The sequence below is a fragment of the Urocampus carinirostris genome, chromosome 11 (assembly GCF_059441175.1).
Source record: "Urocampus carinirostris isolate Australia breed hairy pipefish chromosome 11, RoL_Ucar_1.0, whole genome shotgun sequence".
In the NCBI taxonomy this organism is placed as follows: domain Eukaryota; kingdom Metazoa; phylum Chordata; class Actinopteri; order Syngnathiformes; family Syngnathidae; genus Urocampus; species Urocampus carinirostris.
In genome coordinates, this window is record NC_142359.1 from 6,892,799 (window position 1) to 6,916,761 (window position 23,963).

Here is a 23,963-nt window from a genome sequence, read left to right on the forward strand (position 1 = left end):
AATTGTCCTTAGGTGTGAATGAGCGAGCGAGTTGTCTGTCCCTGTGTGCCCTGCGATTGGCTGGCAACCAGTTCAGGGTGTCCCCTGCCCACTGCCCGATGATTGCTGGGATGGGCTCCAGCACCCCCGCAACCCTACTGAGGATAAGCGGTGCAGCTAATGAGATGAGGTGTGATGTCATACCTTCAGCCTGAGCATTGACGCTGTGGCTCAGGAGGCAAAGCAACAGGAGAAGCATGCAAACGCGAATTCGGGCCCCAGGATTTATCCTCTTCATCTTCGCCTCTAGCCAATCGCTCCCTCCTCTTCTTCCACGGTGCAGGTTCGCCTCACAAATCCCCTTCCACGCCGGCACTACGGGATCATCAATTCCGGCGCTCCTTCCCGCTTATCTGAGACAGAGAAAGTCAAAGAGAGATAAAGCATGAGCGGCCATTTTTTAACGTTATGTTTAACCTGCTGAGACGGGGCCCTCGCAGACGCGTCGGGCTGGGGCCCATGCAAATCGTTCACTGTTTATGATCTATTTATTGCAAATTGTCCTAGTAAAAGAGAGAAGGGGGATCATAAAAGTTGGGGTTTCAACTTGCGGACAGTTTTACAACGCATTCCGCCGGTGGCAAGAAGGTGTAAAAGTATCGCGCAGCAGTTTTTGGAAATCGTCAAATACATCACCAGCCATCACAGGCAATTACTGCCACGTCTAAACAAACGCAGTTTGGAATTTAGGACTCCTTCGTAAAACAAAATGGGCCCGTTGCAGAGGTGGACTCAACACTACTGGCAGTTCTCTTGTACCTAGCCACTCCTTTGCACATCTGTTCTCCTCTGCACTACCGTACTCCATTGTTATTGTTATTGTGTAGTGACTTGTTTACCTGACTGCCCATTTTGGACATCTATTCAGCTGCTCCTCTTGCACTCTTTGCACTACTGTACTGTATAGTACTCATAGCTATAATTATTTAGTATTTCAATACTCCAACTCAATACTACATATTTATATCTGTACATTCAAGGAGTCAGATGTATCGACATTTTGTTTTGCATACATGTGTACAAGAATGACAATAAAGTATATCTAAATCTGAACATGTTTAAATATATATTGGGCACCGCTGATCATTTTTAAGATTTTGCTTGATGAAACCATACCTGTCGCTCTCCACGGCTCCATGCCCTTACAAACTGTCGTATTTTCCCTTGCAAAATACAAACACAATAGCATCAAACCGCTCGCATTGTTTGCAACGGAAAAAAACGATACCGAGATAGAGGCTACCGCGGCGAACTGGTTTGACTTGATTGATTTGCCGTTTCGTGATAGTCTGTGTATACCGGGTGGTACCCATCATTGACAAATTTGCGTTTTTCCGTACAGATTTTCTTGTACGTCGTACACGTCTAGAAATGCATAATAAACGTACTTTGTACGGCAAAAACGTACAGCTTGACAGGTATGTGAAACATTGGTTGTTTGGATCAGCAATTCCAGTGAAATATATCACCTGCATACATATATTTAAAGATTGAAATTAGTTTAATTGTCATGATTACTAATGTGACTCAGCTGTGCCCAGTCATTTGGCGCCAACTGCCGCAGGTTCTGATTGGCTCTCTGTCAGTATTTGAACCCAGTCCTGTCTGCCACCTGTGGTCAGTCCGTCTGCGAACCTTAGTATATACTAGGCAAGCCATTTTCGACCCTGACTCCCACCTGTCCCGTTTTTGCTCCCGTCTGTCTCCGGCTATGACCCGTTTTGATCCTGACCACGTCTGCTCTCCTGTCCCGCCTTACAAACCGTTTTTGATCCCGACCACGTATGCTCTCTCGTCCCAACTTGTGACCATTCTTTTTTGGGCATACTCAGAAATGTATGCGGGCCAGATTAAATCCTCCAGCAGACTGAATCTGGAACGCAGGCCATATTTTTGACAGTCTTCTTTGGAGGCTGTTTTTTCTGCAAAAGGACTAAATGCTGATAATAAACACCGATTTCATTCTCCTGTTTAATTTATGCAGGTGCCTACCTTTGATTAAGCAACTATTGCACACTCTGTAAATCTCGTTTCATTTCGCTGCTCAAATATCGTTTGTCTGCTATATCGTATTTACCTCAATTTGCAGATCCGAACAACCATTTATGAAAGAAAATTGTAAAAAATTATCAGGTTTACATATAATATACAGGGTTGGGTAGGGTTACTTTAACTTGATTACTTTCGATTACTTTTGGATTACTCCAATAGGAAATATGGTTATAAAAGACAAAAGAAACTGAATATGAATAAAATGATGACTCACAACACGTGGTAAGCTTTCTCTTCTGGCTTTGATCTCTTTGATCTCCGGCAAAACTAACATAAAATCCGACAGAAACAAAATGAAAATAAATCTAAACAGCTTGCCAACATCATTTTTGCCGTTCCATGTGTTCCCTTACTCCCCAAGCCTGCACAAAATTTAGTCATTTTATTCATATTTAGTTTATTTTGTCTTTTATTAGCATATTTGGTATTGGAGTAATTCAAAAGTAATTGAAAGTAATCCAGTTAAAGTAACCCTACCCAACCCTGTTGGTAATATACTGATTAAAGGGAAAACCACAAACCTGTCTTGTTTTCATTTTCTCCTTTTATACTAATTTTGATAATGATTCGTAATATAATGCATCAAAGCAAGTGAGCCGTTTGAGAGCCGGCTCTCTTTAATGAGTTGAACCGAAAAAGCCGCTTCTGTAAAAAGAGACGGACTTCCTTTCACTACATAACTACCACATGAAATCCGAGGCGGCAGACGCATGCGCACAGTAGCATCAAACCGCTCGCTTCGTTTGCAACAAAAAAAAAACGATACCGAGATAGAGGCTACCGCGGCGAACTCGTTTGATTTGATTGATTTGCCGTTTGGTGATAGTCGGTGTATACCGAATGGTACCCATCATTGACAAATTTGCGTTTTTCCGTACAGGTTTTCTTGTACGTCGTACACGTCTTAAAATACATCGATCTGTCTCTGCATGTATCCGTTTCTTTTGTCTTTTATTAGCATATTTGGCATTGGAGTAATCCAAAAGTAATTGAAAGTAATCAAGTTAAAGTAACCCTACCTAACCCTGATATATATATATATATATATATATATATATATATATATATATATATATATATATTACTGCATGTAGAGTACATATTGTTCTACTTGTGTTGATGGCGTTTTATCTATGAATATTTAAGTAAACACTGTTTTCATTTGCAAATGACATTATGATATGTGCTGCCACATCCAGTGAACTGTAGCAACCTGACAGGTTCATTATTTCCTGAGTAGAAAGTCAACACAACTGTGACGAATATGAAAAAAAACAGTGTTTATTGACTAAATTGCAGAGAGCGCAAGTTGTCAATTAAGGAACTGTGCTACAGAAGCTTTTATTCATCTTCCAGAAACTACAGTGTTGTTTTGATAGTCACTTAAAAAATAACCCAAATTGGTCAAAAATAAAATAACGCAATACTTGGATGATACAATTTTTCGGGTGTTGCTTCAAAAGAAAAATCGACAAAATAAATAATGAAATAGGTAATGAAAAAAATTACCAAAATGTATAAATACATGGAAAAAAAAATCATATTTTTGTCACATATTTAGGTGTTACGCAAATTATTCTCGTATGCATTTATTTATGTGAAAAACATTTGTAATTGTGAGGTTCCACTATGCCAATGCCAGCTCGACAACACCAGAGGACTAATGACAAGATTGGGCACACGTAGCACTCATTAAAACTGCTGCATTTAAGGACAGCACTGACTGATCTTCTGTGTCGGATTTTATGACGTTTAGGCCCGTCCACAACACCTCTTCTATGCTTAATAAGTCTTCTTATTTATCCAGCTTTTTTTTTTTTTGACTTTATTTTGTTACCCGTTATTAAATTTCCTTTGTCTGTGGAGCGCCTTTTGTTACTTCCCTTGTACTGATTAAAACTTGATGCACATATTCATGTTTGGATACAACAGTAGGTGGTGAGCAAAGCAAGGGTGGTGGATAATTTTAGTTTGGGATATTATTACGTAAAATTATATATACAGATGTGTGTGTGTGTTTTAGTGTTTGTGTGTCTGTCCACCCAAGAAAAGGGGGAAGAAGTCTAGATATGTCAGTTGGATAGGTTACCCTAGATGTGAAAAATACTCGTAAATTCACAAGTGGAAAATACAAAAGAAGCATCAGTCAATGCCAACACAACACACCGTTTCACGCATTGCACTTACTATATTTTGAGGCCAAAATTTGGAGTATATACAAACCGGACTGCCCGTAAAATACAACTGAACATCTTCCATAATTGATTCATTTAGTTTTATGGTCACTTAGAGTAAATTACTGGGTTAAACATTCGCAGCAGTTTTTACAGTATTATGAGTAGCGGATTTTTAAAGACATTGTGATTAGAAAACAAAAACAAATGTTACTATGAAATAATAACCTACCTCAGTTTGATAGTTAATCAGTAAACTAACAAAATAAACATAAACTGGAGGTCATCAGTCAAATTTCTATTTTGTTTACCTAAAATTGCCCGAAGAATGCTCACTCTGTACTTTTGTTTTTTTAAGTCGGCATTTTGTCAAAGAAAGACATTCTACTCTCCCTGGCTAGAATGAAATTGAATATCATCTTCTGCAGACAGTCAGGTAGGTTACATCAGATGTGAAAATCAAATTGGAATTTTTTTGTAATGCCTGCTCAGCAGCCTTCCCAGAAAGACGTTTTACTTTCCTAGGTCAGGACGGAAACCCCAAAAAGTAAAACTGAGCCCGTCATTAATACTGATGCGAGGCACCTGAGCCTGCTCCTTTGGAGCCAACTGCTCTCCCTGTCACTTTTTAAACCCCCGTCTTCCCGTCACCAGTTGTCAGTCCGTCTGCGAACCACATCTTACGCTAGGCAAGCTTTCCGACCCTGACTCTCTCCTGTTCTGGTTCCCGTCTGTTTCTCGGCTCTGATCCTTTTTCTGATCTCGACCACGATTTTCGCTCCTCCTGTCACGTACCAGGACAAGAAAAAGGAAGCAAAACCCAATCGCGTAACGTTACTCACAGTTTATTAGGGAGAAGAGGAATGAGCGCACACTCGATCCGTGGATCGTCGGTCGCGGAAGTGGATTGATTGCCACGAGGAAGCGGTCAAAATCAAACAGCTCAGGGCGAGAACAAAACAGGCAAAACACACAGGCTTGACAAAATAAGAGCAAAAAAATACAGGCAAAACGGGGATTCACAGGCTTGGCATATCACAACAGAGTTTAACACGAGTTTTGCGGACGCTCTGACACCAGGCGACTCACAAGACAGCGTCGTAGTCCGGCAACAATCCGTCAACGCGTTTCAGCTGGTGTCCATGGGCGGGGCCAATTGGGCGCCATGGCAACCTTGACACCCCCGTCCCAGCTACTGACCTGTTTTTTTCTGCTCCCGACACCGCCATCGCTCGGCACGGAAATACCACTTCCACGTCCGAGCAACCTGCTCCCCGCGACCAGCAGTCTACAGATCGTGTGTACTATACTTTCCCTTTTTCCCAATAAAACTAAGAGAAATGCACGCAAGTGGGTCCTGTCTCCGTTCTGGTCCTGACAGAGCTGGATGGAGACTAAAATCCTAAATTGGGGTGCAAAAATGGTTTCAACGCGGGTGGACGCTCTAATTCTAATTTATTCCTACATTTATCTCTACATATGGCAGGATTGGCCCTCCAATCCCTCCATACACCAAAGGGCCATAAAACATGATTGAGTTGAACAAGAAGCCATTTAGGGAAATAATTGGTTGCGGTTTAACCGCCTTGGTAAAACGAGATGACATTTACAACCTTTGCGGGCCCTTGCGGCAACCCACTTCGCCACCTCCTCGCATACCAGATCTGTCTCTGCATGTATCCGATTCACCTAGAAAGGAACCGGTCAGGTGTGAAGGATTTCATGAATGACTGTATGACAGCCGGCATGCAGGAATACTCTGCAGTCGGCTGCAGGAATGATTCCTTCCGCGTTATTATAGTCTGAAACCATACCTGTCGCGCTCCAGGGCTCCATGCCCTTACAAAATGTTGTATTTTCCCATACAAAATAATCTCACACCGTATTTTTTTTTCCAACCGTGTTTGTTTATGTAGTTTAACATGTTATATTGTACATGTGTTTCGTCATATCATATTTATTGTTAATTAACATTAATGTCGAGTTGCTCGACATGAATGAAATGATGAAATGATCTGCAATTATATAGCGCTTTTCAAGTCAATGACTTCCCAAAGCAGTGTGCTTCACATTTCCCAATAGCGGCCTTGTATTGCAGCCATGTAAGACGCTAACCTGCTTATTGGGGGTATTAGGGGTTCAGTGTCTTACCCAAGGACACTTCGACATGTAACACGGACAAACCGGGATTCAAACTGGGATCCCTAGATCCCAAGACGAGCGCTCTACCTCCTGAGCTACTGCCGCCCCTAATGAATGAGGTTTATTATGAATAAAGTTCAAAAATGAAGTAGCTTGGACGTTCACTGTAGAAGGAAAAAAATACATAGAATAATACATTTTCTCATTTTCTAGAGTACTTTCATTTACTTTTGAATTACTCCAATACCAAATATGCTAATAAAAGACAAAAGAAACTAAGTGTGAGTCAAATGATGACTCACAACATGTGGTAAGCTTTCTCTCCTGGCTTTGATCTCTTGCAAAACTAACATAAAATGCGACAGAAACAAAATGAAACAAATCCACACAGCTTGCCAACATCATTTTTGCCGTTCCATGTGTTCCGTTACTCCCCAAGCCTGCACAAAATTTAGTCATTTTATTCATATTCAGTTTCTTTTGTCTTTTATTAGCAAATTTGGTATTGGAGTAATCCAAAAGTAATTGAAAGTAATCCAGTTAAAGTAACCCTACCCAACCCTGTTGGAAATATACTGATTAAAGGGATAACCGCAAACCTGTCTTTTTTCATTTTCTCCTTTTACACTAATTTCAATAATGATTCATAATATAATGCATCAAAGCAAGTGAGCCGTTTGAGAGCCGGCTCTCTTTAATGAGTTGAGCCGAAAAAGCCGCTTCACTAAAAAGAGACGGACTTCCTTTCACTACATTACTAGCACATGAAATCTGAGGCGGCAGACGCATGCGCACAGTAGCATCAAACCGCTTGCTTTGTTTGCAACGGAAAAAAACGGTACCGAGATAGAGGCTACCGCGGCGAACTCGTTTGACTTGATTGATTTGCCGTTTCGTGATTGTCTGTGTATACTGGATGGTACCCATAGTTGACAAATTTGCGTTTTTTCGTACAGATTTTCTTGTACGTCGTCTTAAAATGCATAATAAACGTACTTTGTACAGCAAAAACGTACAGGTTGGTAGGTATGTGAAACACACGTGCGGGTTTAGGAAACAGAGCACTGCAATGCCTCATATCGACACCATGAGGGAGCTCTTTCATTTATCACTGATTAAACAATATTAGGGCGGCGCGGTGGTTAGCACATGTGCGGCACAGTTCAAGTCATGGGAACCTCCTGCGTGGGTTCAAATCCAGCTCCAGACTTCCTGTGCGGAGTTTGTATGTTCTCCCCGTGTTTGCGTGGGTTTCCTCCGGGCACTCCGGTTTCCTCCCACATTCCAAAAACATGCGTTTCAGGTGAATTGGCCGGTCCAAATTGTCCATAGGTGTGAATGAGCGAGCGAGTTGTCTGTCCCTGTGTGCCCTGCAATTGGCCGGCAACCGGTTTAGGGTGTCCCCTGCCCACTGCCCGATGATTGCTGGGATGGGCTCCAGCACCCCCGCGACCCTACTGAGGATAAGCGGTGAGATGAGTTAAACAATATTACAAAATGAACTCCAGCACCTCACTCTGTCTTATCAGTTTCTTTCTTCCTTTCTGTCCTGCTCTCACACAGGGCCCCGCAAGTGTAGCAGTACGTCAGCTCTTTCTACATAATGTCATTTTCCACCTCGCCACCTTCCCGGAATGGATTATTCCGCAAAAAAAAAGGCACACCAGACGTCTGCGATGTAATTCCGATTTTTCTCAAAGCCCGAAGCAAAAAGCAGACTTAGGGAAAAACAACCATTTTTGCTTTAGCGCAGACTTCCGAGCCGTGTTCGCCCGATCTATCCGTGAATAAACACAAACAGAGATTAGAATAATCTTAAAAAGTGTAGTGGATTTCGCAGGGCCTTTGACTTACCTTCGTGCTCAAGTTTATCAGAATAATCCGGGTGATTTCCAGAAGAGGGGAAAAGAAACAAGAGAGCCAAGTGAGTTATCTGTGTGAGAATGAATGAGACAAATATTTTTGGGGGCTTGGCTAATACGCATAAAAAGTTGCAAAGAGGGGGTGGGTGCTTTTGCAACATGCATGGAAAAGTGGGGGCCGACAATGCTTTGAACCCTGCCCTGAACACCCTCAGAAATCCAGCGCCATCAACCTGCAAGTCAAGTTGAATCATGTTTTACAAGCCCCCCCATTTTGGTTTATTGGTTGGATTTGGACAGCAGGTCAGCTTGGAGGGAATGCGGCGAGCTGTTTCATTGGCTGGAGCCAGCTGCGAAATCGCTTAAATTCGAAACACATTGCGTCCAGCCAGAAATATTGTCGAGTCGTCAACAATGTTCCTTCTAATTTTCCACGGGTCTGAGCGTTCACACAAAGTCGGTGAGCAGCGCTTGAAACAACAGTAGGCAACCATAATCCCAAGTGTGGCAAGATAATTCATTATTAAACATGTCCAAAACTTGACATCAAGTTACATTTTGCTGAGTTTCCGGCAATGCAAAATGATTTTTCTCTTTTGAATGAATTGACTCATGTACTATTGCAAAGGTTGTACGGCCTACAAACGTCGTTTGTTCTTATAATTCTTTCACAAGATATCCATTTCTTTTTATTTCCTGATATATTTTGTCGCATAATATTCACATTTAGTCGGTTGTAAGATACAGAAATGTACTTAATCACATATTTAGTGGAAGTACAATGTTGGCAACAAGATTCACTTGATATAATTGGAAATTATTTGAATGCAACACCAACTTTTTTTCTTTCATCCGTGTATTTTTTTTCTACTTTTGTTTAAATTCCTTTAAAAAAAATCTCATTGTGTTAATTTTTTCCGAGCTGTTACTTTTTTTCTTTTGTTCTCTATTCACTTGTTTCCTACATTTCTTTCTATTCTTTTTTTTCCTTCTTTTTTCTCTTCCTTTTGTTTCTTTTTTTCTCAGCTTTTCACTACTTTTTCATTTTGGTATTTTTTGCTTTTTTGTTCTGTTCCCCACTTCCTTTAAGTCATTTAGTGCATAATTTTACATAATATTTGGTCATGTTGGGATTAAAGAAGCAACCGGAAGAGCCGTTAGGACCCGAAAGAGCCGGTTCCTTTTAGTGAGCCGAGCCGAAGAAGCCGGTTTTCGACAAATTCTACTAACTTTACTCAACTTCGTTCTACTTCGACTCGACTTCAAAATACCGCATTTAGGACACAACGTCAGGGGAACCTGTGTATTTTGACCTTCATGCACTGTAACTTTGACTTAAGTCGCTTCTCAATTAGTAATTTGGAGCCCTGATTTTTGTGCGCCGGCTAGATTTTCTTGTGCCCTGAGAATGTGCGAGCAGTGCGCAATTGCGCACGCGCGCAGCTTAGAAGGAACACTGGTCGTCATATATTGATTAACGTCAGGACTCGTAGAAACACGTAACACAATTACTTTTCTCTGGCCCGATCGGGAGTAAAAAACCTTACTTTAATTTTTTTTAAAGTTGAAAAATAGTTAAAAAAATAATTGTCTGTAATTTGTTATAGTCTGTGAAGCCCTTTGAGACTCCTTGTGATCAAATTTCAACATGTATTGTTCTCTTTTATTGATGTTTACTATGTTTGTGTACTGTTACCCAATACTAAATCTATTGCACCCTGGTCATCGTGGAAGGGGGACACCACTTGTGAGGCCCCTTCTCAAGGTTTCCTTTTTCCTCACACTGAGAATTTGAGTTTTTCCTTGCCCACATGTTGGTTTAAGATCAGGTGATGGTGTCATTGTAATCCTGGGCAAATAAATACAAATAAATGTGACTTGCCTTGACCAAAGGAGTCACAAATGTACATGACTTAACTCTCTTTGCAAGTACTATAACGCGATATTAGTCAAATTTTGTAATTCTGCTGTAGTTATTATTACACACAGCGTTATGGCAATACTCATTAAATAAATACAGACGCTACCCTACTTACGAACATTCGAATTGCAAACAACGGTACATACAAACAATTTTTTCAGGATGTCGAGAAAAAAATCCAGACATTGCTGTAACTTAGATTTTGTATTGTGTGCACTGTAGTGCTTCTTTCCGCCACTTCTGGCGTGTGGCGCTGTGAGAGGTCACCCAGCATCCACCCTGAAGAAGAAATCCGGCTTACTCTTCCTAGTTTGTGTGTAAACATTCTATACTGTATCTCCAGCGAGATAAGAACTTTGAAATGTTTATTGTTCAATATCTAGTGCATCCATTCAATATGGATGGTGTAAAGTGTAAATAGGCAACCCATTTCTTTTAAAATGAAAGTGGAATAAGAAAGCTTGATGCGGTTGAGAAAATAGTCAGAATGCCCTTTTTCGGCCACTTTTTACCACGGAGGAGAACTTCTTGAAGCCCATCTTCCAAAATTAAGTTAAACTTATTTTTATTTATCTTTATAGAGCATATTATTTCATGAAATTTTTCTTTTTTAGTACAAAACAATACAGGTTACTTATACAAGCCTTCAACATACTTATATAAACCTTAAACATACAAAATATAGCAACTTTCGAACAAATTCAGCTAAAGAATAATCGTTCCAGAACCTTGTACGAAAGGTGGTGTCATGATTACCGATGGGATTCACCTGAGCCCGCCCGGAAGGCGCCAACCGCTGCGGGCTCTGATTGGCTCCCTGTCCCTATTTAAACCCAAGTCCTGTCAATCCCCTGTTGTCAGTCCGTCTGCCAACCTCTGCTTATACAAGGACAGCCTTTTTGACCCTGACTCCCGCCTGTCCCGTTTTTGCTCCCGTTTGTCTCCAGCTAAAACATGTTTTTATCTCGACCAGGTTTGCTCTCCCTGTCCCGGCTATCGACCTGTCCCTGACACCACCATCGCTCGCTACGGAAGATCCACTTCCGTATTCAGATCACAACCCGATTGAGAGAGCGACTTGCTTCCCGTGTCCAGCGAACCCCGGATCGTGGGCAGAGCCCTACCTCTTTCTTTCAATAGTACACAGGGCAGCGTCTGTATACTATTTTGCTCTAATTGTTGTCGTTTCAAAACCAATTTGATTAAACTAAAATCTTTGAAAAAGTATAAAATGTCACATGCAGACCCCGACTCCAAATAGTGACCCACCCCTGGAGTACAACATGGAAGGAGTTCTAGTAGGTATACAAACTATTAAGTAATAGGGGGGCCCCGAATCTCATTTTGCTTAGGGTCTTATGAAGGCTTGGGCCGGTCCTGGGTTGGTGTACATGTTTTCCTTTATTTTGTGGCTATACAGTGGAACCTCGGTTTTCGAACGCCTCTCAGTTCGAACAAATCGGAGTCCCACCAAAAATTTCGAGAAATTCTTGCTTCGCTGTTCGGTCAAAAAATCGGAGTTCGAACGCCGGTAATGCGTGAGTGCGTACGCTAGGGTGCGATGCTAAGCGGCGTACGGGTGTAGATCGCTCTTTTCCTGACCAACTGTTATCGCGTGCGGACGTGTTTCGTTTTGCTTTCGCTTTTAATATAGGTGTACGAAGTGTTCTAGCCCCTAATTGTGCCTCAGAAGAAATTCAGTGCAAGCAGCAAAGTTGCTACAGGTGAAAAAAGAAAAGTAGTGCGTACAACTATTGCATTTAAGAAAGAAATAATAGCAAAATATGAAGGAGGTGTGCGAGTGTCTGATCTTGCCTGCGCCTTCTGCTGACCACCACAAAGGTAAGAAATCCTATTCATAATTATTTTCTTTATCCTTTATTTTTACACGTTCATCTTAGCGTAATCTTTCGTACGGAAGATTACGATCATGCGGACGTAAGATTAGCCTGGGTTAGCTTTATGTTTACGTTAAACATTCAAGGTGAACATTCAGGGTGTTGGAACGGATTAAAACGATTTACATTATTTTTAATGGGAAAAATGATTTCGGTGATCGAACAAATCGGTTTTCCAACAGGGTTCTGGAACGGATTATGGTCGAGAACCGAGGTTCCACTGTATAAGAATATATATGGTAATCAGTAGTTATTTACAGAGTAACGTGCTACTCTTTGGAGTCAGTGGATGAAGTAACACCTCCAACACTGATGATGACACCTACAGGCCACAATCAAAATAAATAAGTTTTTTTACAGCTGAGTAAGCGGCACGCGCTACGCAGTGTCCTGTTAGCGACCTCTCACACATCAAACGAGAGCTTGAAATTTGTGCCAAGAACCTCCCGGATCTTTTTTGCGTCAAAAAGGAAGTCACGGAGTTTGAGGTTGTCTCCAAGCGTATCCATCTTCTCTTTGTGATTTGCTAAAGGGCCATAAAACTCTGATGTTCCCAAACACGTCTTTTGTTTGAATAAGAGCTGTAATCCCAGTCAAGGAAAATAAACAGGACCAATACTCTTTTCTCTGAAATAGACAGGGTTGGTTAGGATTACTTTAACTGGATTACTATCAATTACTTTGGATTACTCCAATACCAAATATGCTAATAAAAGACAAAATAAACTAAATAGGAATAAAATTATGACTGACAACACATGGTAAGCTTTCTCTTCTGGCTTTGATCTCTTTGATTCCGGCAAAACTAACATAAAATGCAGGGTTGGGTAGGGTTACTTTAACTGGATTACTTTCAATTACTTTTGGATTACTCCAACACCAAATATGCTAATAAAAGACAAAAGAAACTAAATATGAATACAATTATGACTCACAACACGTGGTAAGCTTTCTCTCCTGGCTTTGATCTCCGGCAAAACTAACATGAAATGCGACAGAAACAAAATGAAAATAAATCCAAACAGCTTGCCAACATCATTTTTGCCGTTCCATGTATTCCGTTACTCCCCAAGCCTGCACAAAATTGAGTCATTTTATTCATATTTAGTTTATTTTGTCTTTTATTAGCATATTTGGTATTGGAGTAATCCAAAAGTAATTGAAAGTAATCCAGTTAAAGTAACCCTACCCAACCCTGTACAGGACTAACACTTTCTGGAGGCCTTCAAAAATGGAAAGCGAGAGCGAGGGGAAAGCGAGAAAGCAAAAAGCGCGAGAGAGAGAGAGCGAGAGAGAGTAAGAAAGAGAAAGCAAGAGCGAAAAGTGAGAGCAAAAGAAAGTGAGAAACGAGAGTGAGAAAGAGTAAATAGGGTGAGAGAGCGAAAAGCAAGAAAGAGCGAAAAACGGGAGAGAAAAAAAAAAAAAAAAGAGAGAGAGACAGAGAGTGGGAGAAAAGGGGTGAGAGAGAGAGAGAGAGGAAAGAGAAAGCAAGAGAGAGAGCGAAAAGCGAGAGCGGAAGAAAGTGAAAACCGAGAGTGAGAAAGAGCTAAAAGCGGGAGAGACAAAAGAGAGAGAGGGAGAGAAATGCGAGAGTGAGGGTGAGAGTGAGAGAGCGAGTGAAAGAGAAAGAGAGAGAAAGCAGACAGCAAGCGAGAGAGAGAAAGCGAAAAGAGAGAGAGACAGAGAGAGTGAGGGAGAGAGCGAGCGATTGACGTGGATGGATGGTGTTATGAGTGCACTGCCGGAAAGAGGTCTAAATGAAGTGGAGGCTAGGGCTCTTGTTGGTGATAGGAATGAGTGGAGAGGTGTAAAATGATAGTGGGATGTTTAGACGCGTTCTAAGGGATGGGCACAGCACCTGTATGATGCGGCAGGGGTAAACCAGTGAAAGCTGTAGGGGCCTGCTGTTGGCAACATCAACTGTACATATTTCGACCTGCAGCTCGTTTTTCTCTTGCGCTTCCCTCAGCGTTGTCTCGCGGGCCTGATCCGGCCCACAGGCCGCCTGTTGGACACCACCGAACTAGACACTGTAAGCAGTTTCTATTTTTCAGTAACGTGTCCGACATTGTGTATATATGTATTAAACACTTTTTACCCCAAGAGGACCCGCATTGAAACCCCTTTGCCCCAACGCAAGCCTGGTTTACTCCCCCGGCGTCGTGCGGTGGCAGCGAAGTTGTGATTGAATTCTCGCCGCAGGCTAACATGAACACAAACGTGTGCGTCCGCAGGGGATGGAAGCAAAACCACAAAGAAGGAAAGAAGAAAACAAGCGAAAAAAGAAAAACTGTCATAAATCTTGGAAGCCGCAGGGAGTTGAGGATGAAGGGTGTGAGAGTTTGGAGCTTAAGAGTGGGAGGTGCATTGGGAATACACATGGCAGGCAACAAATGATTGGCCCCGGTTACGCAAGAAATACTGCGACTAAAACCTGGCGTTTATGCAAACAGATCTCGTCAAAAGTAATGGGATACACGATCAGTGTTCCCTCTAAGCTGCTCGCACATTCTCAGCGCACAAGAAAATCTAGCCGGCGCACAAAAATCAGGGCTCAAAATTACTAATTAAGAAGCGAATTAAGTCAAAGTTACAGTGCATGAAGGTCAAAATACACGGGTACCCCTAAATGCAGTATTTTGAAGTAAATGTCGAACAAAGTTGAAAAGTAAAGTTAGTAGAGTTTGTCGAGAACCGGCTTCTTCGGCTCGGCTCACTAAAAGGAACCGGCTCTTTCAGGTCCTAACCTAGGTTGTTTTTGCTTCTTTAATCCCAACATGACCAAATATTATGTAAAATTCTGCAAAAATATAATTTAAAGGAAGGGGGGAATAGAACAAATAAGAAAAAAATACCAAAATAAAAAAGTAGTGAAAAGCTGAGAAAAAAAGAAACAAAAGGAAGAGAAAAAGAGAAGGAAAAACTTAGAAAAAAGCCAGTTTGCTGTGTTTTAAGGAAACGTGGCTCACGTCTAGCATCCCGGACGCTAACATGGAGCTACCTTCAGCGCTGTTAGGGCAGACAGAGACACGAAAGCCTGCGGAAAACGGAGAGGAGGTGGACTCGCTATCTACGTGGACACGAGGTGGTGTAACCCTGGGCACAAAGATTTCCATCTGCTGCAGGGACATCGAACTTTTGGCCTAGCGTGTGACATCATCCACTCCGCTGTTGCTAAACTACAACACAGCACCCCGAGGCCATCCTGTTAATCTGTTAATAAACAACAAAAGGATACTGCTGGAAGTGTGAATTTCCCTACGGGGATGAATAAAGTGTCTATCTATGTATCTATCTAACATCACTGCAAAAGCGCATTTGGGATTGTAGTTTGTTTTGTAAAATGAAGGCCAAACACATGTGAACAGCAGACCCTCACCGTGCGAGACATTCTGTCGGTGTCGCTTCCGCTTTGATAAATCGACTTAATTAGCCGTCCGCGACTGTGACGCGGGCTGTCATGGCAACGGGAGGCATAACAGAGAGGTTTGCGTGGCGAAGTTGGGATTTTCGACCTGAACGAAGGATTGAGACGCAGCCGAGAGAATTAGTCATGAACGTGTGTCCAATTACCACTCCCGAGCTGACAAGAGAGGCTCCAAATAATGAACTAAAGTGTGTTGGCTCGGTAAATCCCATCAACAGAGAGAAAAACACAAGGCAGGAGACTAACAACAAAAGAACTGAATATATTGGTTTTACAACTCACTATTGCAAAAGAGAGCAACCCTCGTGTTACGAATGAGCGACCAGCAGTTGAAATCACTGTAAAGACAAAAAAAGGGTATTTTAAAATCGAAACGTCAGAAAAGGACAGAATCAAAATATTTTTTTTTACTCGTGGCCGCCATCTGCTGGCTTCTGTGACCATTGCAGCCTGTTAGCTCACTCTTAACAGGCGTGCGAGTAGGTCCATTTTTGTCATGATTACTCATTACCTGCAACCTGTGCCGGTTCATTTGGGGTCAGCTGCTGCTCGTTGCCTGATTTATTCACCTCCTATTTAAACTCAGGACTCCAGTCACTCCTTGTCAGTCCGTCAGCGAACCTCCGCATTCGCAAGGCAAGCACTTTGACTCTGATTTACGTCTGTCCCGTCTTCATCCGTATCCCATTCGTCTGTTCCTGATTTCCTGTTTGTCTGGGGCTATTGACCCGTTTTTGCCCTTCGACCATGCTCTGATCTCCCGCTCCGGCTATCGACCCGTTTTTGCCCACCGACCACGCTCTGATCTCCCGCTCCGGCTAGTGACTCGTTTTTGACCACCGACCACGCTGGGATCTCCCACTCCGACTATCAACCCATTTTTAACCACCGACCACGCTCTGATCTACCACTCCGGCAAATCCACTCACTTCCGCATTCTGATCCCATGAGCTGCTTGCTCCTCCTGTCCAGCCAGCACCGGATCACTGGCGCTTGTTTACTCGATATCCCAATAAACTTTTGTGTGAAATGTTACGCGTTTGGGTTTACCATTTGTCCTGGTTCTGACACTTTTAGGGTTTTGGGTTGGCGTTTGGACTGTACTCGTATCAGGCCTCTTCTTACTTTCACCATTTTCATGCTCCACTAACAAATAAAAACAGAAAAAAAAAAACACGGGACAAGCATGACATCACTTTCCCGCACTCCCCTGGCTCCCATTCCTTCTACCTAATGTGTTCCGGCTCAAACAGCTTTGCTAAAAGTAAGATAGACGCAGATAGACACAGTGAAAAACAAAGCATAAGGGTTCTTTGAACTAAGTTGGGAATTGTTAACACATATTAAAGAAAATATTTACCCTTGACACAACGCACCGCACGTTGAAAGAAAATCTCTAATACCCATCAACCCAGGGGAAGAAAACATTGTGTCATAGGGGCCATATTGGGTTAAAAAATATGGCAGGGGGGCTGGGAATAAAACGATTGATTTGATTTTTTTGTGTGTTTCAATATTCTCGATAAGGGCAGCACGGCGGCGCAGTGGTTAGCGCTTGTGCGGCACAGTTCATGTCATGGGAACCTGTCGTGGGTTCAAATCCAGCTCCAGACTTCCTGTGCGGAGTTTGTATGTTCTCCCCGTGCTTGCGTGGGTTTCCTCCGGGCACTCCGGTTTCCTCCCACGTTCCAAAAACATGCATTTCAGGTGAATTGGCCGGTCCAAATTGTCCCTAGGTGTGAATGAGCGAATGAGTTGTCTGTCCCTGTGTGCCCTGCGATTGGCTGGCAACCAGTTCAGGGTGTCCCCTGCCCACTGCCCGGAGATGGCTGGGATGGGCTCCAGCCCCCCCGCGACCCTAATGAGGATAAGCGGTACGGCTGATGAGATGAGATGAGATGAGATATTCTCGATGATGATACCTCGGTAATGGTTGGGTGGATCCCTTAACCACGAGGGTCATAAAGGCGCCATTTCCTGTGATGTGTCATAGTCAAGTTCAGCCTGGTGGCACCCATCCTTTTCCAGGCCAACATGTTTCCATCTGGTCTTGAACCGGGGACCTTTCCATCTTAGGTGAATGTGTTATACACTATGGAAGCGTACATCACCTATACATTAGAAAGCCAAGTCAAGTCCTGTTTATTTGTAACGCCCTTAATCAGAAGGAGTCTCAAAGGGCTGCACAGACCACAGATCATTGCAAACGACAGACAACATGAGGTAGATTTAAAGAAACAGTGAGTATAATTTGATCATTACATGTCAGTCTGGTGTAGTGCAACTGAAAACGTGCTAAAAAGACCGAAAGAAAATACCGACTAAGGAGACGCAAAGTAACCAAAACGCACCATTTAACCAGCTTTTTGGGTACAGGTAGCGGAAAGATGAAGGACAATTGTGTCAGCTCCCTTTAGGTGAGGCTCATGTTATGTCAAACAAATCATAGTTTATCGACTTATGGGTGTTTAAAAAAAAAAAATCATGTTCTATACCTGTCAATCTCAACCAATTGCTCCCTCAATTAAGGAGCGGGATTCTTATTATTAAGCGACAATAAACTGTACAAACAACGCGGCACCTATTTGTTCTCAAGACAACCTGTGCAGAATACGGCAACAATATTAGCAATATACGATGACATTGCTGTCTGTTACGAGTGACTGAAGAGATCAGGATTAGAGCCAAAATGGGCAAGAGGACACGGTTTTTTTTCTTCCGCATACAAAATTTAATAAATGGCGTAAATGTTTTGAAATGATCAAAAAACTAATAAAATACGGCGATAATGTGTAAGTTGACAGTTGTGTTTATTTAACAGTTCATGTCGTTATTGTCTGTATATTATATTATGTACATATATATATTACCGTATTTTCCGCACCATAAGGCGCACCGGGTAATAGGGCGCACCCCGAAAAAATAGTTTTTGGTCCTATATTTGACATACATGAGACGCACTGGATTATAAGGCGCTACAATGGGAACGTCGACAAAACAGTCAGATAGTTCAGTCAAACCTATTACCCCGCGGTGTCCGTACGATGACACTCAAATGCATCGTTCCATCATTCGGAAGGTTAAAGTCTTGGGATTCAAGAAATGCCAACCATTCCTTAGTTTCTATTTTCTTTTTCGCTCGCAACTTTACTGTGCATATGACAATAAACACTTGGAATTTAGTTTAATTTAAAAATAGACACTCCATTCCATCCATTATCTGCACCGCTTATCACAGAAACATTGAGTTCAGTCTGAAACAAGATACTGGGAAAATATATAGCCGGAGTAGCTCACCGAAGTCGTTGTGTTCAATAATAATGTGCAACCAAGGTCCTCTTATATCCGTGAGTGTAGTAAATCCAGGAGAATAAAATATTTACAAATACAGAATGGTTTAACATGTTTCCTCTATGCCGTAGACAACCACACTTGCTATTCACGTTCATCCTTTTCGGCCAATTGCAGGCTTTGTTTTGCCGCTTCAGCCTATGCCAGCCTGTAAATAATAAAAAGGATCCGCCCCTTGATCTCCAAATAACTTTAGCCAATAGTGATCGATTCAAATGATGATTGACACATTGGTTAGCCAATGAAACGACTGTAAATAAATCCCAGCATACACCGCGGACTACTTGGCGTTCGGGGGAAAATCTAGTCGGCGGCTGCAAGTTAGTTGGAAGACTTTGCGACTTAATATTGATCCATAAATAAGGCGCACTGTATTATAAGGCGCATGGTCAGCTTTTGAAAAAAATAAAGGCTTTTAGGTGCGCCTTATAGTGCGGAAAATACGGTATATACATTTTATATTTGTCTTTTATGTATTTTCTGTTTTCAAGACATATGGCCTTTAGTTGTTGGTCTTGACGCCTACATGTTTTCCTTGGCCTACCAGAATGCTTGACTTTAACAACCTTGTTTGTACTTGATCCAAATCTTTGATAAAGCTGACTGTGAACAGCCCACATCTTTGGCAACCATACAAGTAGAGTTACCTTCTTCAAGAAGTTTGACGATTCTGTCTTTGGTCTCAGGAGACATGATTCTTGCCAATCCACATAGTCCAAGAGCCCTGCAAGGTGTGATAACTGCACTGTTGTCAACTGCCGACTAACGAGCAGACTTCATCTGAGCCAGGTGCCCAATTATGGAGAGGAAATTGACTGGGTGTGTAGGCTAAAGCGGCAAAACAAAGCCTGCAATTGGCCGAAAAAGATGAATGTGAATAGCAAGTCTGGTTGTCTACGGCATAGAGGAAACATGTTTTACCATTCTGTATTTGTAAATATTTTACTCTCCTGGATTTACTACACTCACGGATATAAGAGGACCATGGTTGCACATTATTATTGAACACAACGACTTCGGTGAGCTACTCCGGCTATATATTTTCCCAATTACTCACTATTGCAATGTTTTTCCTAATTTCTTTTAGTGTTTCTGAATGCCAATATGTTGCACTTTGGAGTGACCTTACGATGCTTTCATGTCTGAGTCTTTTCTACAGAAGAAAATGTCCGAGTCAGGGCTTGCCCAAGATTGGTGATTCCATACTTCTTGCTAAGGGTTGTATATATGATTTTTTTCCCCCCGCCATTATCATTGTCTGAAACTCATGACAAAAATGTTACCAACACAAACGAACCATTTTTTCCCAACTTGAAACGCAATGAGACGACTCATCGCAAAAAACCCGTTGTTGCAAAGTATTAAGGATTGATAATCAAAGTATATAACAGAGAAAACCTTTAAATGTAAGTTTATTATAAATCTTATAACATTCATTGCATGTATATGATATCACTGTTTTCCATCTGCCATCAGTATGTACCTGTATTGACTCATCTTCATTCATGCAATGTTTGCATTGCGTCGTCCGCTACAAGCCAGGTGAACTCCTTTTCCACGATGCTTTTACTGTACGTTTACGTTTTGTGGAGTCATTAATTTTGTTAGCTTCTTTTGAATCTTTCTTATGGGCTGAGGTTTTGGCCTGATTCCCAACAACTTATCCATTATTCTTGTGTTTTCTGTGCATCTACTTTGGGAAATGATATGCGAATACATGACCTTATAACACTTGGGAATGTCCGGAAGCACGAAATTATTCGATGCAGGCTTCTGATTGGCTGCCGAGCATGCAAAGTGCCAAACGAACCGAAATTTCCAAACCGAACGAAGATTTTGAAATCGGAATAAAGTAAACGTTTGATTTGAAAAACATAAATAAAATCTTGAAAAAGTTGTTGGCCACCCGGGTGGGGAAGTTTTGTAAGTTGTCCGCCTGACTAAAAGATGCACGCCCCGGGCAGACTGCCATTAGGATGAACTAAATACTGTCCTTTTAAGATAATCTATTTAGAACACATTTATAAACCCTTACACTTCCACACTGGACTATAAAATGCAATGTAAGCGATTTCAGTACATATGCATTTTGAATGATGGTTATTTGCAAATGACCGGACTATTAAATTCTCATTTTTCCACCCGATGGCCCCCTTCAGACTACAAAATTACATGCGTGCGTTTTACATTATAGCAATACAAATATACATATTTTTTCTACTTGCACCTGTCAGAGGGAACACACAGGAATGTGTCTGCTTGTGTTGTCGGTCATGGTTGAAGGATGACACATGCTCTTACATATGCATACACACAAGCAGAGACAAGTCTGCAGCGAGCAGGTCATTGCAATTTTCTTGGAATTGCTCTCTTGGATGGAAAACGGAAAGCCGGGCGGTTTGCTGATATCGGTGTGTATTGTACGAGTGTTCAGGTATTAGAACATGACAACCTGCAACGGGAGGAGAATGCGGCTATTAGCTGACATGTGTCAGGTTTGGATACAGCGGCAAGAGTAGTGAAATTAAGGCAAGGCTAAGCAGGTTTTTGAAGCACGAAGACGTTTTCTGTTTGATAGGATCATTGATGGTGAGTGGACTGGACTGTATAGGTCAAAAAGTTGACAAGGAAAAAAATGCATGACAGCCCATTTAGTGTCAGAAACCAGAACAGGATCAGGACCCAATCGCGTGACGCTCTCACATAAGCCTTTTATTTTACGAGAAATGGGGAGTCATGCACGTTAGGAAGCCGGTCTGGCGTGGAAGGACAGGAAGCCAGAGACCAACAAGACCGATTCCAATTGGCCGAGTTGATATCGGACGGATGAGGTTGATACCGGACAGGAAGTGACAGACAGGATAGATAATGGATCAGGATATCGAAAATGAACAGGAGGAACTAGACGGGAATGAAAACTGGAGAAAATAATAAACAGGACAAAAACTAAACTGGAACCAGAAATTAAACAGGACAACAATAAACGGGAACAATACCGGGAACAATACCGGACTGGAGATATCACAGGAAAACAGAACCGAGTCAGAACCCAGAAGTTCGTTTGGCAGGCTGACGCACAAGCAAGAGAGCGCTGAGCTTTATATAAGCAGAAAGTCAATCTTTCAACGACCCGCAGCTGGCACCACACGGGCGGGGCCAATTGGGCAACATGGCAACCGTGAAACACACGGGCGGGGCCAATTGGGCACCACGGCAACCGCGACACACACAGGCGTGGCCAAATTGGGCGCCATGGCAACCACGACCATTTAGTGACTTCAAAATATGAATCGCAAATCCCTTTCTCGCCAGGGCACCACATCCTGTGGTGGGTTTTGGGCAAGTACAGCCTGGCGGCACCCAACCCTCAAAAGCCAGTTTTCGGTTAGGAGTCTGCTCCCCAACATGAAACAGATAGTACTGGTTTTCATGGTTACCAGTTGCACATATTTAGCTTTAGCAGTTAGCTGTTAGCCTTTGTATTGTGAAGCAGTGCTATAGAGGTCGCTAGCTGCAATGAACACAATATTAGCAACTAGCTTTAGAAGCATTTTTCGTTTTCAACAATCGATCAGTCCAGTCCTATGCTTGAAGTCAAATTTTTGCTTCGGCCCTCCATTTATTTGATTTAGACACCCCTGGCGGGTATACATTTAAGCTATCTTTTTGTACTTAGCTCATGATAAACTCAGTTCCTCTACAGAGTGTGTGTGCTTAAATGTGATTTAATAACACTACAGTCCCCTTCAAGGTCAATTGAGCTTTATGAGGCACAAGAGATAGGGACTGAAAGGCAACTCCTCCACCCTAAATTTGCAAACGCAGACTTCTTTAATATGCACGATGTATTGATGATCAGAATTACACATAATTACGGTTCTATTATCTCCACTGGCTAGCTTTAATTACACTGGGGTGCGTGGAGACTTCGATAGGGACGAGGGAGAGCAGCGGAGGGGATGGTGCTGATGTAGGTGGAAGCACCCGCGACACAGAGATGGATGACGCGGCTGACGACGCACACACTGCGCCAAACTAATTAAAACAGAAACTTTTTGTTTCCAGTAGGTCCACTGACAATGAATCTGGCAGGAAATGTACCTCTGTGCACCAGGGCGGTGAGAGCAGGGGAGAAGACGATGCCATGGCAACAAAGCATTGCACTACACAATGCAGCCGACACGGTTGCAATGGCGCCCAATTGGCCCCGCCCGTGTGGCACCAGCTGCGGCTCATTGACGGATTGTCTTTCCGTCTTTTTAAGCTCAGTGCTCTCACTCTTCCTTTGTAAGTCAGTCAACGAACTTCTGCCTCGGTCCTGTTTTCCTGTTGATATTCCCTGTCCGGTATTGTTCCTGTTTATTTTTGTCCTGTTTAATATCGGTTTTCTAGTTTTGTTCCTGTCTATTTTTGTCCTGTTTAATATTCGCTCCAGTTTCCCTTTCCGTCTAGTTTGTCCTGTTTATTTTTGATATCCTGTTTCAAGTCAAGTCACATGTATTTATATAGCCCTTAATCAATAAAATGTCTCAAAGGACTGCACAGGATTACAATGACACAGTTACCTGATCTCAAACCAACATGCGGGCAAGGAACAACTCAAAACCTCAGCGTGAGGAAAAAGAGAAACCTTGAGAAGGGACCTCACAAGTGGTTATCCCCCTTTCAGGATGACCAGGGTGAATCAAAATTAGCATTACTATACACAAGCATAGTAAACACTAGGTAACATGTTGAAAATTTGTCCGGAGAATGCATGACAGCAAGACGCCCCCAGCCTGTAAACTAGTCCAGAAAGTCTATGACGGCCACGACGCAGTTTCCCATCTCTGCCAGCAGGTTTAATTATCTATCCTGCCCATTGCAGACACAGGTTCGATGGGTCAAAATAAGGGAGACAGACCATTTACTCTCTTTTGTTTAACTACTGTGTCGCTCCTCTCATCTCCTTAACCCCATCCATCCATTAACTGCACCGCTTATCCTCAGTAGGGTCGCGGGGGTGCTGGAGCCCATCCCAGCTATCCTCGGGCAGTGGGCAGGAGACACCCTAAACTGGTTGCCAGCTAGTCGCAGGGCACACAGGGACAGACACTT

At 42.4% G+C, this 23,963-nt stretch overlaps 1 protein-coding gene across 1 annotated transcript in view; it reads right to left on the minus strand.

Annotated features, from left to right (window-relative positions):
- The window catches only part of col7a1l (collagen type VII alpha 1-like), a 124,035-nt gene extending 104,478 nt beyond the window's left edge, over positions 1-19,557 (minus strand). Inside the window, exons 1-2 of the mRNA XM_088347855.1 lie at positions 19,514-19,557; positions 184-392 (exon numbers count right to left, since the gene is read on the minus strand). Of these exons, the coding sequence (XP_088203981.1) occupies positions 184-277 (94 nt within the window). The 5' untranslated portion in view covers positions 278-392; positions 19,514-19,557. The remainder of the gene's footprint in view (positions 1-183; positions 393-19,513) is intronic.
- Between the last annotated feature and the right edge of the window lie 4,406 nt (positions 19,558-23,963).